Here is a 16,845-nt window from a genome sequence, read left to right on the forward strand (position 1 = left end):
CCAGTCCATATTTGTAGCTAAAGAAATAAGAACATGTACCGTATTCATTTTGACTACGGGAGAAAACATTTCTTGATAATCCACACCATACATCTGAGTATATCCTTTTGCCACCAATCTTGCTTTGTATCTATCAATCGCTCGGTCAGCTTTGTATTTAATTGCGAACACCCAACAACATCCAATAGTCTTCTTCCTATTGGGCAACTTCATTACTTCCCAGGTCTTATTTTTTCTATAATGCTAACATATCCTCATCCATCGCTTTCACCCACTTTGGATCTTTCAAAGCTTCCTCCACTCTGGTAGGGATTTCAATGGACTCCATATTATTCACCAAGGCTTCACGTTCAAGTGCATGATTCATGCATGATACGTAGTTAGCTATTGGGTACTTCACTTTCTCTTCCGGAGAAAACCTGTTAAGAGGCACACCTCAATTTTGTCTTGGTGGCAACTTATTTGTACTTACAATATTATTTAGATTAGTTGCATAATCATCTACAATACTTACCTCAAGTATATTCAGAGAAGATGTATTGGACGACATTGTGGAGCTAGAGAAAGGGTAATACACTACTAGGCTCGCTATCAGAAACTATTCAGGACTAGGCTCAATAGGAACTGTTGAACCAAACTACCACTGTCGGTAATTTCTTGCTGTTGTTGGGCATCATTGCTTTTGGCAGCTGCTTGTCGAGACTCTTCTGTTCTATTCTAGGCAGAAACTTGCTGGAAATCCTTCATGCTGCTCTCGGCAGCAACTCCATTGACTCCTCATGCATCCACAGCTCCCTTATATCCAACCAACAAAGATCATCCATAGTATCACCCTCCCCATGGTGATCTAAAGTCGAGTGGAGTGGAGCATAAATATTCAGATTATGAAAATGTAACATCCATAGTCACGTACATATGGTGAGTGTCAGGATGATAACATTTCCTTTCTGATGAGTGGAAAAGCCAACAAATACACACCGAAGTGCACACGGATCAAGTTTACTTCGATGAATCTTTTGAATATGAACATACATTACACACCACTGAAGCATGTTGGGTGAGTTTCTGAAGAGGTCTGAAAACCGACAACTCGGGATGGCATACGGTTGATTACATAAACTGCATAAGTGACTGCTTCAGGCTAAAAACGCTTAAGAATAAAAGCACAAATGAGCAAGGCATAAGTAGTTTCAAGAATATGGCGATTTTTCCTCTCAACCACCCCATTTCTGGAGTGTGAGGACATGTCATTTCATGAATAGTTCATTGATTATGAAGAAATTCGGACACCTCAAAATTAATATATTCACCTCCATTATCAGAGTGAAGAAATTTAATAACAGAGGAATATTGAGTTCGGATCATCTGAGAAAAAGACCGAACCACCATACTAACATCACTTTTATTTTTCATCACATACAACCAGGTCATACGAGTGCAATCATCAACGAACGTAACAAACTATTTAATTCTAGAAGAAATACTGACAGGGAATGGTCCCCAGACATCAGAATGCACGAGATCAAACGGAAATAATCTTTTATTCATACTTGGAGGAAACGAAGCACGATGGCTTTTAGCAAGAATACATACTTCACATTGTAAGTCTGATTCAATTATTTCACGAAATAAACTAGGCAACATATGCTTTAAATAACCAAAAGACACATGGCCCAATCGACGATACAATAACCAAACTTCTTGTAAATTACTAGCATGAGACGCTCGAACAGCATTAGCTCTTCGAGGAATGACGTCATCCACATAATACAACCCTTCTCTCTTAGTACCACGCCCAATTATCTCCTTGGTCTGAATGTCTTGAAGTAGACAAAAGGATGAATAAATTATATAACACAATCCAACTGCTCAGTAACTTGTGGCATAGATAATAGATGATGAGATAAGGATGGCATGAGTAAACAGTGATGTAACGAAAGAGAGGGTGTAAGACACGATGTTCCCACTCCAACAACCAGAGCAGTAATGCCATTGGCAGTAGCTATGCACTTTCTACGAGATATTGTTATATATTGAAACAAAGTTTTATCGTAAGTCATATGATTCGTTGCACTAGAGTCGAGAATCCAACCTATATGATGATTAGTATCAGAGGCTAAAAGAACACGTCCCACAATACTTGTATTAGACGATGATTCACCAGTACTAGTTAACATAGATTGACTCGAATCACTAAAGGGTAGCTCAGCTTCCTTAGTACTGCTTGGTGTGGCAGCGGCTAAGGATGCACATCTTCCCCTTGTTCCATTATTTGCACGCTCCTTTGCTTGTAAGCATTTCTTCAACTCCGAAAACCATTCGGGTACTCCATGTTTCGCAAAACTTGTATCCTCAGTGTGGTGGGTTTGACCACAGAAAGTACACTTCAAATCATCTTTGTTTTCTCTAGTCAAGGGACGAGAATTCACAGATGAATTTGAAGACCCATTGGAACAAAAAACGCGCAGATAGCCGAGAAACCATAGCCACCGTAGGTACCCCTAATTGGCTAATTGTGTTACTCCCACCCATCATGGTGGCATGGCGTTGTGCATCACGCCTAACCACAGAGAACACTTTTTTGACTGATGGTAAAGGTTGAGTTTGTAGAACATCACTACTGTAAAACCCCTCCCTAAATTTAGTGTTTAATTTTACGTTTCCCCTAAAAGTATTTGAAGTTTTCAATTTGGTCCCCTTATCCTTAAGATATCCAGACCCTCATTTTAGATTATCATATCTCTCTGTTTGCCACGTGGCATCACCCCAACTCATCCCCTATTTCTCTCTCTCTATTGCCCCGAGACTCACTTAGCTCACTCTTCTCTCTCACTCTATCCCTCTCTCCCTCTCTCGTCGATCTAACTCGCACCCACGCATACCCTTAGAAGCACCCCGGTGACGGCGCAACACCACCATCACCCTCATAGACTTCCTCTTCCTCTCCATTGTCTTCATAAAGCTCTAGAGTACCCATAGAACACCAAACCTATGTCTGGCGAACTGTGGGTGTGCGAGTCCAAATCTGGCTATCTTCGGCCGTTTCACGGCAAACCTCAGGTACTAACTTCTCCCTCTCACCTCTACCTTCAATTTCGTAGGTAGAGCGTAAGTTATGGTGACCAAACGACGATGATTGGAGCTCAAGAAGCTCCGGCCTCCTTCTCTAATGAGTAATAGGTCGAATAACCCAAGCTTAGTGAACCCAGACCCTTTAGGCTGTTTAAGAGTCGGGCCTTAGGCCTATTAGCTATTAAGCCTAAACCCAAAATCATTTTACCTATTTATTTTCCTTTTATTTTTATTTAAACCCAAAACCCTTTTGTTGGACTAGGCCTTCAGCCCAAGACCAAAGGCTTTGGCCCGTAAGCTCTTAAGCCCAAAACCAAACCCTTTGCTTTGGGCCAGGCTTTCAAGCCCAGTCCCCTTGAACCAAAACCCATCAAATAAGGCCTTTGGGCCTTGGAACCCAAGCCCACTCCTTTAGGCCTAACCTGGTCCAACCCTAAGCCCAAAACGGTTGACCCAACCTAGTTGACCTGTTGACTTTGACCCGATCTGACAGTTGACTTTGACTTTGACCTAGGTAACGGTCAGTGTTGACTTTAACTTTGACCGGTCAATGGTGAACATTGACTTTTCGGCTGTTTTGCGGGTTTTCATCCGGGACCCCATGCTAGGCTAATTTCAATGTCTTGGACCCGTTTATGACATTTGTTTTCCCAAATTCAATCGTTTGAGTATAGTTTCATTAATTGGACCCTTTTATGTGCTTAGGTGCATTAATTATGGTGAATCCATCTTCGCTAGTTTGCATGGCTCTTCGGCAACAATGTATCTGTGAGTGGACCCCTTCTAAAATGCATGTTTTAATAGTATAAATGGCATACATGAAAAGCATGATTTACTGATTACGTTTTATGAAATGTTTTATGAGATATTATGCTTAGAATATTTTGGAATACCATATTTTCTATCAAACCCATGTTCTATGTAGGGTATCTAATGGATGACGATATACTATTTAGAACATGTTTTTAAACACTGCTTTATAGTATAGATGATGGATGACTTTATACTATGAAATTGTTTTTGAGATATATGTACCTATGTTTGGAAAGACTATGTTCAATAGTTTTGTGCTTATCTAGTGGTCACTATTCCACCACGGACGAGGTTTATGGTGCTGGCATGTGGGCTTGGAGAAATAATCCTTGGCTTCACGTCGACGGACATGGAGTTGGCAAGGGGCCTGGAGAAAAAATCTCTGGCTTTGGGTCAAGAGACAGAGCTGGCAATGGACCGGGAGATATTATTATTTGCACTATTTATCACACTATATATGAGATGTTTTATGCCATGCTAGGGTTTTTGAAAAAACCTACCACTTATTATGCTATTAGTTTTCATAAAGCTTTGTGGGTTAGTATGTTGATAACTGTTTTATTATATATGTATATCAATTTGGTCCACTCATGTTTGTTTTGCGCCCCCTCAGGATTTAGATTCGAGGCATACAATCCTGGTGTCAAGGCACATCCGTATCGGCATCTTCTAATCCTCTCGGTGTAGGACCCATTCTTTTATTCATTCAATTTTATATTATTTCTTTTAGTGTTCTAGTTAGTTGTATGCTCTGAACACGTTCCTCATTTGCATATTAATTATATTTAAATTTCTTTTATCTTATTCATATTTTAGTTCTCATATTTTCAATAAATGGCTTTCTTCACCCTCGGGTGTCGGCTAGCACGTGACCATTCTGATGTCCCATGGACATCGGGATCGAAGCATGTCAACTACGAACCTTATCATCTAGACCTGCTAAAAAAGCATAAACTTGGTGCAGTTAAATCTCTTCTCGAAGTGTCTTCAAAACATGAGCACACTTTATCTTAATTGGTCTGCTTTAATCCAACTCCTGCCACATGAACTTGAGATCAACCACCCCTTCACAATTGCATTCCCTGTCTCCCACATTTCATACTCAGTACTGCCTTCATTCGGTTCCTTGATACTTCCTGTCACGAATCCCTTCTTACTGCGTCCAGCGATATGCATCTCCAACACTCTGGACCAAAAGGGATAGTTCGATCCATTGAGTTTGATAGCACTTGGCATAACAGAAGCATCATTCTAAATTACCACAGAGTTGAGAACAGACTGACTAGTTGAACCAGTAATTCCACCCCTAGGTTTTTGTTCTGAGCCTCCCTCATTGTCGTTCAGCATTGTTGTATCGCAGCACACTCACGGCAGCATAGCAACACACTCACGACAGCACAGCAACACACACACATATCAAGAACAACGAGCACAGTTCTTGCAGACACAGCAGCGGCACGATAAAATTTTTTACAGTTAGGGTTACAGCAAACTAGGCTCGGATGCCAAATAGAATTATATGGCTGAATTACTTACTTTTTATTATTCACAAGATTAAGAATATATATATACAATCCTTGTTCCACAAGGAAACATAAGGGGACACAAAATATACTTCCTAATAAAGAAAATATTTACATAAACTTTACATTCTTAATTAAGACTCACGTTAACAGGATTCATATGGGAAGTGAGGGAATATATTGTCCAAGTTAGTTGCTGAGGAAAAAAAGAGTCAGTCAATTTGATTTTGTAGCAAGTTTTATGTCTCTTGGGAATTCTCCTCTGCATCAATTTTGAAGTTTGCACTTTATAATGCTTATCTCTAGTTGCAGAGGAGGAGTTACGTAGCACTTCGGGCCCAAGTAAAAGAGTCAGAGGCCCAATTCCAATAAAGGAAACAAGCTGCCTAATTAGAAAAATCTTATCATCTCACTAGAGGTTAGAAGTAGGGGTGAGTTTGGTCGGATCAGATTGGAAACAAGCATTCGTATCATATATTTGTTCCAGTTTCGGAAATTTGGATCATCAGAATTTATTGAAAATTTTGGAATTAGTTTTCTCTCAGAATTTTCGGAACTTGATTCAGATCTCTTATATTTTGCAAGACAGAGAAATTTTTTAAACTTGTATGTGTGCACTATTCAATATTCTTTTCTTTTTTATGACATAAGACCATATTAGATAAGATTAAACAGTATGTATGATTATACTCTTTATTTTTAGTATATAATAGTATGATTAAATATACAAAATATGAGATAAAACATACTAAATATAATAACAAACATGATAAAATAAGAATATGCATGATTTATATATATATATATATATATATAGGAACAAGTTTGAGAAATTTCAAATCGGATAGGTACAATCCAATGGCCATCTAATTTTTTTGAAAATTTTGGGAATCAATAATGTTTGGACTCGGAATGGAAATTTTCTGTTCAGATTGGAATCTCTAATCCAACTTGCACCTCCTAGTTAGAAGGAAAGGAAGGAGACAATGAACCTCGTAGATAAGGAAGCAAAAGTTCACACTGCCAAGCCACAATTCTAATGGAGTCATAATGACTCCGAGGCTTGTGTGAATGTCATGAATTGGGATGAGAGTTCTCTCTAATTCAATTGAGTTTAGTAGTAAATTAGAGATTGTAACGTGGGAGCCCAAAATTTTTATTTTCCGCTTGTCCATTTAAAATACAAGAGAAATCAGTAATCAGAATAATTTTAGTACTCGTTTCAGCCCATTCTAAGTTAGCATGCCATAAAGTTGAAATAACGCAATTAGTCCTTTATACTTGACGCGCCACAGTTATCTTATGGAAAGGTTTTTGATCCAATTTGACACTTCGTCTAGTCCAATTTATTCTATGCATACCATCAGGTTGCCTACATGTATGTTGTGATAATGTCAATAAGATTAATAGAAATTTTGTGAGTCTTTTTGGTTCCTGGAATGGGTGGATAACCGTGGTTTCCCACCAGTTATTTCTCTTTTAAAATTTAAAAAAAAAAAAAAAGATTAATAGAAACTTGGCCTCCTAAGACCATCTCCAACCCTTGGTAAAACCTAAAATGTTTAAGCCTGAAAATTTAGGTTTTAAACCCAAACAGTTTTTCTGCTTCAACCTTGCTGGTTAAATTTTTAGCCCGAAATTAGGATAATTTTTTGCTTAAAGTTTTCTTAAAGTAACTTTAAAAAAATTATCGTAATTTATTTTTATGAACATTTTAACCTAAAAATATTTAGATTCTGATAAATATTGAAAAATTACTAAACCGACACCATGAAACTCGTGTAACACTATGAAAGAATACGAAACACATGAATTTTTTTTTTAATTATTTTAGTTGTTGAATTCAAATTTGGACCATAAGATTTTTATTTTTATTTTTTTTACCGTTGGATTTAATCATAATAAATTTTAACCATCAATGAATTTATAAATATAAAACTAAAAAAAATACACATATATGGTGAACTTCAAATTTGTGTTTTACTCAAAAAGTTGGAGTAAGTCTAAGAGCAAAAGGGGTCTTGATGATGAGAAATTCCTGTGTTTTGGAGCTGCTGAATCACATTTATCGTCAACGGAGCGGAACGGTGTTGCGGGCGGATGCCCTGGCTGCTTGGGGGTGACGGATGATGTTTTACAGCAGTAGCAGCAGCAGCGGCAGTAACTGCTTGCCTTCTTTCGTTCCTTCTTGTTTTCTATGCGTACACGATTTGAACTGGACCCAAATAAGAATAGGGAGACCTGGAGTCAATGAGAAGAGAATTCATCTCTCTCCCTTTCCGGTTGTTACTATTTATTTGATCGAGAATCTAATGACTCAATAAATACAAGAAAACTTGCCTAACTTTGACCACAAAACCAACTCTTCTTTCAAACTCTTTGACCCAAAAGAAAAACTTGGACACGCTGATGTGACAAATAAAGAAAATAATACAACCCCTTTGAAAGGAGGATAATGATTCGAAACCAATCACGCGTGACTGTGTGAACAAGTTAAAGCAAATCACGACGAGATGCGTGGGGCTAAAGAGATTATGGTTGCATCTAAATTTCTCCCGTGCATCGTGTATGTGATGTACAACAGTACAAGATTTGAGAATTGAGGAATTTTAGATTAAAGCATGCAAATCCAGCCATCCAGCCATCCAGCATCAACTAAAGCGGGAATCCCATGCATCTATGCACTGTAGAATTTTTTACAATAAAGATTCCTACAGTGTATCGGTGCACGTAATGCAATGTATAGGAAGAACAGTTGATAGCAGGCAAATCTAGCACTTTGAATATTGTTGTTGATAGCACAAAGGAACAAGCAAAAGGTACATAAAAACCACCACATATATAGATGTCTTCTGTGTACACATTACATAACTGCACATGCCAACATCGACTTCAGCAACCGGAAAAATGTTTCCCGCATTTTAACAATAGTACGGAACAACGGATTGGGTTTTCCAGTCCTTTATTGGCTCTACTCAATACTGCAACCAGATAACCTATACTTAGATGAGGAAGTTACCGTTCGAGTTTCGAGGGTTATAAACATCTAACATGTTCGACAGACATACGCAACTAAACGTAAACCACAACACACACACCCCTCCTACCAACACATAGATTGGAGCAGTCATCTAAACACCTAACAAGTCCCGGCAGAAAAAAAGTGCAACTAAACTTAAAAAGAAGCTTCACCTATTCGGTCCGCAACTGTGTAACTCCAACACATTGGAGCAGTCAACATAAGAAAACCCCACTTCAATGGAACCAAGGGGGAGCATCTTGCTTTGGCGGAGTGTCCATAACATTATAATCAGCTGGTGCCAAGTGCAAGGGGGAGTCGAATCTCATGTTGACGTTTTCAATGGGATTGTTACCAAATGGAGAATCAAATGCGATGCACTGATCAAACTGAACTTCCGGGGATGTGAAACCTGGATGAAGCATAGGCATGGGGGCCGGTTCAGACATGTTGATGTTGCATCCTGTATCCACCCCTTGACCAAAAAAGTTATCATTCATTGGAAATTGATATTTCGACTGCTGCTGGTTGCGGTTCTCTACAATATGGAGGTTTCCAGGATTGCAGTTCTGGTTCTGTTGAACATTACTATCATAGAATGACATAAGCTCAGATATCATTTTCTGCCCATCATCAACTCCCGAAGCATTAAACCTACTTGCCTGGTTCACTGATTGTTGAAATGTGGGTGCAGGTGGTTGAGCAATGGGTAGAGAGAAGCCCACAGATTTCTCATTGTGAATCTGAAAGCTTGACATTCCAAACACTTGCGAAGAATTACTGCGGTATTGACAGTTCATCTGGTGATTATTTCTTGCAGTTATGTTGAGAAAGCCTAGGCGATAATCATGACACGGGCACTGCGGATATTCGCAGGTGTAAATCTTCTGATTTAACATCATTTGTGGCTCTTCAGACAGCTGCTTCCTCTTTTGACCAAAATCTGAGTTGATCTCAATCAGCTCTCCCTTAATCTGAGGTACCGGCCTCTCTCTTTGACCAGCAGTTCCAATGTTGAAGTGATTTACAAGAGGTTTGCAATCCTCTGTTTCAACATTTTCGTCATCATCAACACCTTCAACATCATAATCACTGGTACCGCTGATTGCGAGAGACCCACCACCACCAGCCAGTGGAGGTGGACATCTATCAGGATATAACCTTCGGGCCAAAGCTTCCTCCTGGTTTATAATAGCTAGCCAAGTGGCGCTCTCCTTAGCAGTCATTTTGTCTTGCAAACACTTGGACTGACGAACAAGCTTGCGGATCTTGGCAATATCTGGTGACATATGCTTTATCACAGCTGTGAGGACACCAACCTTCCAAGCCTTTTTCAGATCATGAGGCTTCTTGTATGGGGGAGGACCCTGATCCTTGGGCAGATTTAATTGAGGCCACCAATCCTCATTACCGGTAGGCCACCAAGGTGGGGCAACACCTTTCTCCAATGGGAAACGTCTTTGGGGTGGATCGCAGTGCTGCATCAAAGCCGACAAAAGTGAACCAAGCGTGGTGTCTTGCAGCTCCTGTAAAGTGTGAGGAGTGGATGCCACTACACTGCAGTCTTCATTCTTCCCAGGGATTGAATGATCTGCCTGATACTTAGAAATTGCAGCCGGGCCATTACGATCAAATCTTACTTTTTCCTTCCACCATGCTCGCAGATTGTCTGAGGCACCACTCACTGGTTTTCCTTTTTCTGGGATAATTCCATAAACAAAACCCTGAGCTTTGCAAACTTCCATCATTTTCAGCATATATTTCAGGATCCCATCTTGTGCCCGTGACATCTTCTTCCTCCGAGCTTGTTCCTGTGATTGACGCTGTCTCGCATTGTCAACTCTTTCCTTTCCCTTAGTTTGTTCCTTCAGCTTCTTCAATAGCATTCGGTCTCTCCACATCCTCCTCTCCAGCTCATCAACATCCATTTCTTCATCACTATAATCCTCCTCCCCAGTTGCCTCGGGTTCATGCTCTGGAGCTGCTTCGCCTTCCCCAGATGGAGCCGAAAGAAAGTCAAGATTACCACAGAAACCCATTTCTTCAAAGATCCCCATTAGCACCGACACAAAAAACAACCCTGATTATATAAACGGGTAATCAAATGCAAACTACGTCAACTTCTCTGCCCTTCTCTCACTCTTTAAAAGATTTCCAATCTTGCGCACAGTTATTAGCTTTAAAATCTCTGAAAGCCAAGGTCCACCGATAAAGGATACTCAACCCAACGAAATCAAATCTTCTGCAACTACAATAAATTACAATAACTCGGTTAACCACACAATTGTCGTGAATCATAAATCAGGTACATTGAACTAGCAGTAATGATAATTCAATTAAGTATATAATTTTATAAATACAATTAATCACAAACAAGTAACACAATAAACAATTCGGATTCACTTACACAAACATACCATAAATTATATGGGCATCAAACCAAACAAATAATGCAAAACAAGCAAACAAAGGAACGTAACGGATCTCCTTGTTTTCACATTCAAAACGTAAACAAAAAAAGAACCAAAAGATAATCCCAACACATGGCCCTCGTCACTACAAACAACAAAAGAAGTGACTCTCGAATAACCGAGCAAAAAGAGAAAACAAGAAAAAGGAAAATAAAATATCCATCATCATCCCAAAAATCACGAGGTAGTCACAATAAAAACCAAATTTAAGTTACACGGAATACCCTCCAACTTTGAACACCGCTACCATGTAGAGAACCAGGCACCTCCAGATCTACTATCATCCAGATTCATTTTCCTTACAGTTACACGTTATTGATGAGTATTGAGAGGACCAAGTTTTGGGTTTTTAATTTTTGTTTACACAAACTGATATAGCTTATAGCACAGGTTTACAGCAAATTTATCACATATCTAAGCAACATAATTCACTTATTAATCCTTTTTATCATCATTTAATATAAATTCGAAAATTCAGGGTAGCCGACTTTCGGATCAAAATTTCCAGGTGCTCCAAAGTACGGGATACTCCCGGTGTTTTAATCATTAGATCCTGGTTTTTTGTATTTTTAAGCAAAGATCTAGCCGTCAAAACACCCGGAGTATCTCGTGCTCAGATCAAAGGCTGTTCATACGCATCCCTCCATCCAGATTCAAACTACTCACATCCAAATTTTGTGAAAAAACAGATTAAAACAAAACAAAGCAGAAAAAACCCGGCAACTAAAAAGATCAAACAGAAAATACAAAAAAACAATATATATGGTAAACAACAAAAACAAAACCCAGATAAACATGTAGATGCAAGTGAATAAGAGAAGAACCCTAGAGTTTCTACAAATCAGATGCAGTAGGAGCAATCAGATCAACCATTAAAACCCTTGAAAAGTCACAAGATTTAACAACAAATATATCTATTTATTAACTAATATGCAGATAAGAACATGTTATCATAAACCCAATATACACCGAACAATCACAAACAAAACAATCTAAGAAGAAAAGAAAAGCAGAAAATGAAGGTACCTGATTGATGGATATCAAGTGGTGGTATAAGGCATTGAAGCTCCTCAAGCACTCTCTGATTACTCAGAGAGGGAGAGGGGGAGAGAGAGAGAGATAGAGAAAGACACAGAATTTTTTTCCTTTCTGCTCAGAGGAGAGATAGAGCTTAGTGGGTTTTCTTTTCCTTTGTTAATGGCAGAAGAAAATGAGAGAAAAAGATAGAAAGATGGCTGGGTGGGTGGGTGAGTTGGGGAGGGACAAGGATATGAACAAGCAAAGCAACAGTAACTTTTTATTTTTGGAAGGTGAACTATCTAACTAGGGTTAGGTTATCGTTTAACCGTGGTTAAGACTTTGGAAGGAGCCACGTGGGGAGACTTTACCATTGTAGTGGATATTTCCTTGTCGTTCTTTTTGTTTGTACACTTTTCTCTTCCCTCAAGTCACTTGCCAGTTGCCCCCTTAAGAAACGTGCGCAAATAGTATTCAATTCAAATAGTCAAGTCATTGATGTTTATGTTTGGTCAAACCAAATTTTACCCAATGTTCTGTATATCCAATTTTAGCTTGTAATTCCTTGAGATCTTAGAAATTCTGTAATCGTGACCGTTTATCGTCTATCGTGTAATTAAAAATTACTTCAAAATTTAACATTTAAAATTAAATATAAATATTACCCCGAATCCTTTTCCTGTAATTATGTTGGGAAACTCATTGCAAAAGACTGGACTTTAGATTATTTTTAAAGGAGAAGTTAAATACATCAATTGGGACTAAAAGACATTAAGATTTTCTAAAGTGAGATGTCACAATTGGCGGAAAGCTGAGTTATTTTATTTTTTATCAAACGATATTATCTACACTAAAAGGGTGAGAGAATAGGTTAAGCCTCAAAATAAGCGAGCAATAATATGGTTCAACTTCGCCTTTGGTAAGAATTGAACTTAAGACATTTTACTTACAAATGAAAAAGAATATTATTAAACAGTATTGCTAAGTGACGACAATTGAGTTGTTTGATTTCTTACTTTCAAGTTGTCTTTATTGATAACAAACAAAAATAGAATCAAACGCCTTTAATTTATTTTTACATAAATCACATTGATAACCAATATGATTATGATAGCTGAAATCAATTTTAGTTATATTTTAATAGTTAATGTGACCATTGGCCCAATATATTAATAAAAAAGTATTTGACAAAAGGAGATTTAACATATATATTTAAGAGAACTTTAACAAAAAATTCTCAATACTATTTACTTTAATGAAAAATCATATTTTTACACTAAAAAATCAATCATGATGCTATTCACTTTACCCTTTATTTTGTCCTTATTGTAAAACTCGAAGTTACCAAGTTATTTTCATTAGTTTTCCTTATATTTAATTGGCTACATTAATCATTAAATAAAATTTTGACATATTATATTTAATATCAATTTTTTTTAATATAATGATATACTAAATTGTAGTATTGAACAGTAATACATACATTATGAGTAATACTACACTTATCGCATATTTGTATTATCTCTCTAATAGTGATAGGGTTCACAAATACATGTGAGTCTTATCTCTATTAGATAGTACCAATGATTGTATAAATATGTGGTGAGAGTAGCATTTTTAAGATATTATTATTAGACCTACTCCAACCCTTGGAGTAAAACTCAGTTCTAAACCTACCAAACTTGCTCCAACTCTTGGGTCAAATATGAGTTTTAACCCAAAATTCATTTTTTTGGCAAATTTAGATCAAAATTTTCCACGGGTCATCAGTCTGGCCCACCATATGTGACATCCCACATCGCCCAGGGGAGTGATCCTTAAATATATATTCCCATCTCTACCTAGCACAAAGCCTTTTGGGAGCTCACTGGCTTCGGGTTCCGTAGGAACTCCGAAGTTAAGCGAGAAGGGGGCTAGAGCAATCCAATGATGGGTGACCCACTGGGAAGTTGCTCGTGAGTTCCCAAAAACAAAACCGTGAGGGAATGGTAAGCCCAAAGCGGATAATATAGTGCTACGGTGGTGGAGCGGGCCCGGGAAGTGATACACCCCGAGCCGGGATGTGACAATTGGTATTAGAGCCTAACCCTGGCCGCGTGTGTGCCGACGAGGACGTCGAGCCCCTAAGGGGGGTGGATTGTGACATCCCACATCGCCCAGGGGAGTGATCCTTAAATGTATATTCTCATCCCTACTTAACACGAGGCCTTTTGGGAGCTCACTGGCTTCGGGTTCCGTAGGAACTCCGAAGTTAAGCGAGAAGGGGGTTAGAGCAATCCCATGATGGGTGACCTACTGGGAAGTTGCTCGTGAGTTCCCAAAAACAAAATCGTGAGGGAATGGTAAGCCCAAAGCGGACAATATCGTGCCACGGTGGTGGAGCGGGCCGGGGAAGTGATCCGTCCCGAGCTGGGATGTGACACCATATATATGTTTTTAGTTTAATATTTATAAATTCATTGAATTCAATGGCTAAAATCTAGGCCCCATTTCGCCTCCTAACTAGCACCTAGTGTCTTTTAGAACCTTGTGCATAGCATGTGTACAATCACTAGCTATTACTTCAATTATCTATTAATTAGAGTTTTTTTGTGTATCCTTCATCTTTCAAACTGAGAGAGTTTGTTTTTTTTTTTCCACAAGCGACATTAGAAAATATGAAAAATCAAATACAAGACTTGGAGTGCAAAACCAAATATAGATGCGTCAAAATATCGGGCAATAAGCTCACTTGACTCAAATAACTCTATATTACTCATTGTAATTCCTACTAGTGATGCAAATTTGCCACTAAATCATATTTTTAAGAGCAAAAAATTTACCTCCAAAGCTTTATTTAACCTTTCATTTCATGATTGAAAATGGCATTTCAATCATGAAATCAGCTTGAGCTACAAGTCTCTTGCGTTCGAAAGCGTGGGTGATTAGTGGAACTGTAAAAAAAAAATAAAACAAAAAATGCAATGGTGAAGGGACACGTCGAAACGTGCGAGAAAGAGAAATTTTCAAAACATGAAACAACCAATTAGATAGATTACTTTAAATAATAATAAGAGTGCTACTAAGTCCACCACAGTGTCTTATTTCCCCATCTACTTTGAAATAATAATTTTATTCATCTATCCTAATGTTGCTAATTGCTTAATTTGTTTATGACTTTATGTACCAGACTAGGATGAAAAAAATTGATGTATGAAATATTGAAAACCAAAAAAATTTAGGGTAGTAAACTGAGATCAACCCTAAAAAATAATTAAATAGAGAAATATTTCCGCTTAGCACTCTAGTATAGTATTATTCCTCACTAGTAAGTGAGATGTCTTATGTTCGAATCTCTTTAATACCAATTTATCTCCCCACCTCCTTAGTATAAATATAAAATGAGTTATATATAAGTAAATGGAGGTGCATGCTATGATATTAATTAGAGAATTGCTTAGTATGCACCGGTGTATATTATTTATCAAAATCTGTGACCGTTGAATCATTGACTGTGGATCTGTTAGTGCATATTAATGCTTCATTTACCTCATACATACTATACAGCAAAACATAGTAGAATTTCGATTAATTATACTGAAAAGTTTGAAATATCTCATAAAAAAAAATTGAAAAAAAGGAGACAAATAAACGTAAAAAATGACTCATTTTCTTAATCTTTGGACTAAAATAAGACAAACCAGTCATGCACACCATACACATCAAATTTTATTCATCTATCCTAATGTTGCAAATTGCTTAATTTGTTTATTGTAGATACCTCTCGTGTGGAGCTTGGGCTGGAAACATTTTCTGCTTGGTGTCATGGTTGAGGATTTGGGGGTGTTGGTAGTTACAATTATGGGATTTTTTGGGGGAGGGAGCTGCTGCCTGCTGATGATATTTGAAGTTCTTTTTTTGAGTAAATCGATATTTTTAGATTATGGGTAGGGAGAGTTTTTGAGTAATGATGATTTTTTTTTAAATTAAAATAATTTTTCAAAGCAAGGAAAATTTGAAGAAAGAATATGCAAGGTTATTTTGGAAATAATGGTGAGCGGGAAAAGAGTTTATGTATTTTTTAATATTTTATTAAGGATATAAATATAAGATGAGTGAGAAAATAAGACATTAGGATGGGTATAACACTACTCGATAATAATCATAATTAGTGGATTGACTTTACCATAATAGCCTTGATGACTTTTTTAATTCCTAATTTGGATGAATCAATCCCTCCCACCTACCCACCCACGTATACACGAGACAACCAAGCAGTCATCGGCCACGTTAGCACCCATTAAATATTTGAAAACTACAAACCACGTGCTTAACTGTTCATCGCACTACGGTATCAAATTATTATAATTATATTATTGAGAAGAGCTTAGCTCCATAAAGTTGAAAACAAGCCACTTCAGAATATTTTGTGGCCTATTTATATAATTTCATGTTATAATCAGAATTGTTCGTTTTTATAAAAATATAATATAAAATTAAAATAATATTAGGGTGATTAAATTTTTAAACTAAATATACAAACCAAATAATAGGTCATTAATAGAAAATAAACACATTAATCAACATTCAATAATAATCCAATTATCAACATCTACATCATTTGGTTTACAAAATTTAGCTAGAAATTTGGTATCTCTAGCATTACCCTTAAAATTAATATTGTTAGGTCATCAAGCTGTATAAAAATTGCTTGACAAATTCAATAAAAACATTACGAACTATTTATTTGTTTCCTATTGACTAAACAATCTTAGTTTTAAATAACTTTTTGTAAAAAAAATGAACTTTACATAGTGATTTATAAAATAAACAATTTTGATCATACAATTCAAGTTATGTGAAGGGCACGAAACATTTTGAAGAGGAACTCGTCCTCAAACCTTAAAAACTGAACGGCACAAAATTCTGTAAATAAGTCACGGAACATTTT

General features: G+C 37.3%; 1 protein-coding gene across 1 annotated transcript; it reads right to left on the bottom strand.

Moving 5' to 3' along the window:
• Positions 1–8,228: 8,228 nt before the first annotated feature.
• On the bottom strand, positions 8,229–12,150 carry LOC137749029 (ETHYLENE INSENSITIVE 3-like 1 protein). The gene is made up of 2 exons (XM_068489212.1): positions 11,925–12,150; positions 8,229–10,675 (listed from the first exon to the last, which is right to left on the bottom strand). Exon 2 carries the CDS (start codon positions 10,482–10,484, stop codon positions 8,664–8,666), a length of 1,821 nt encoding a protein of 606 aa, XP_068345313.1. The 5' UTR covers positions 10,485–10,675; positions 11,925–12,150; the 3' UTR covers positions 8,229–8,663.
• Between the last annotated feature and the right edge of the window lie 4,695 nt (positions 12,151–16,845).

Source organism: Pyrus communis, chromosome 10 (genome assembly GCF_963583255.1).
Source record: "Pyrus communis chromosome 10, drPyrComm1.1, whole genome shotgun sequence".
In the NCBI taxonomy this organism is placed as follows: Eukaryota; Viridiplantae; Streptophyta; class Magnoliopsida; order Rosales; family Rosaceae; genus Pyrus; species Pyrus communis.

What these genes read in the sequence shown, in the direction of transcription:
- LOC137749029 (XM_068489212.1), bottom strand. Translation starts at nt 10,484, where the DNA reads ATGGGGATCTTTGAAGAAATGGGTTTCTGTGGTAATCTTGACTTTCTT.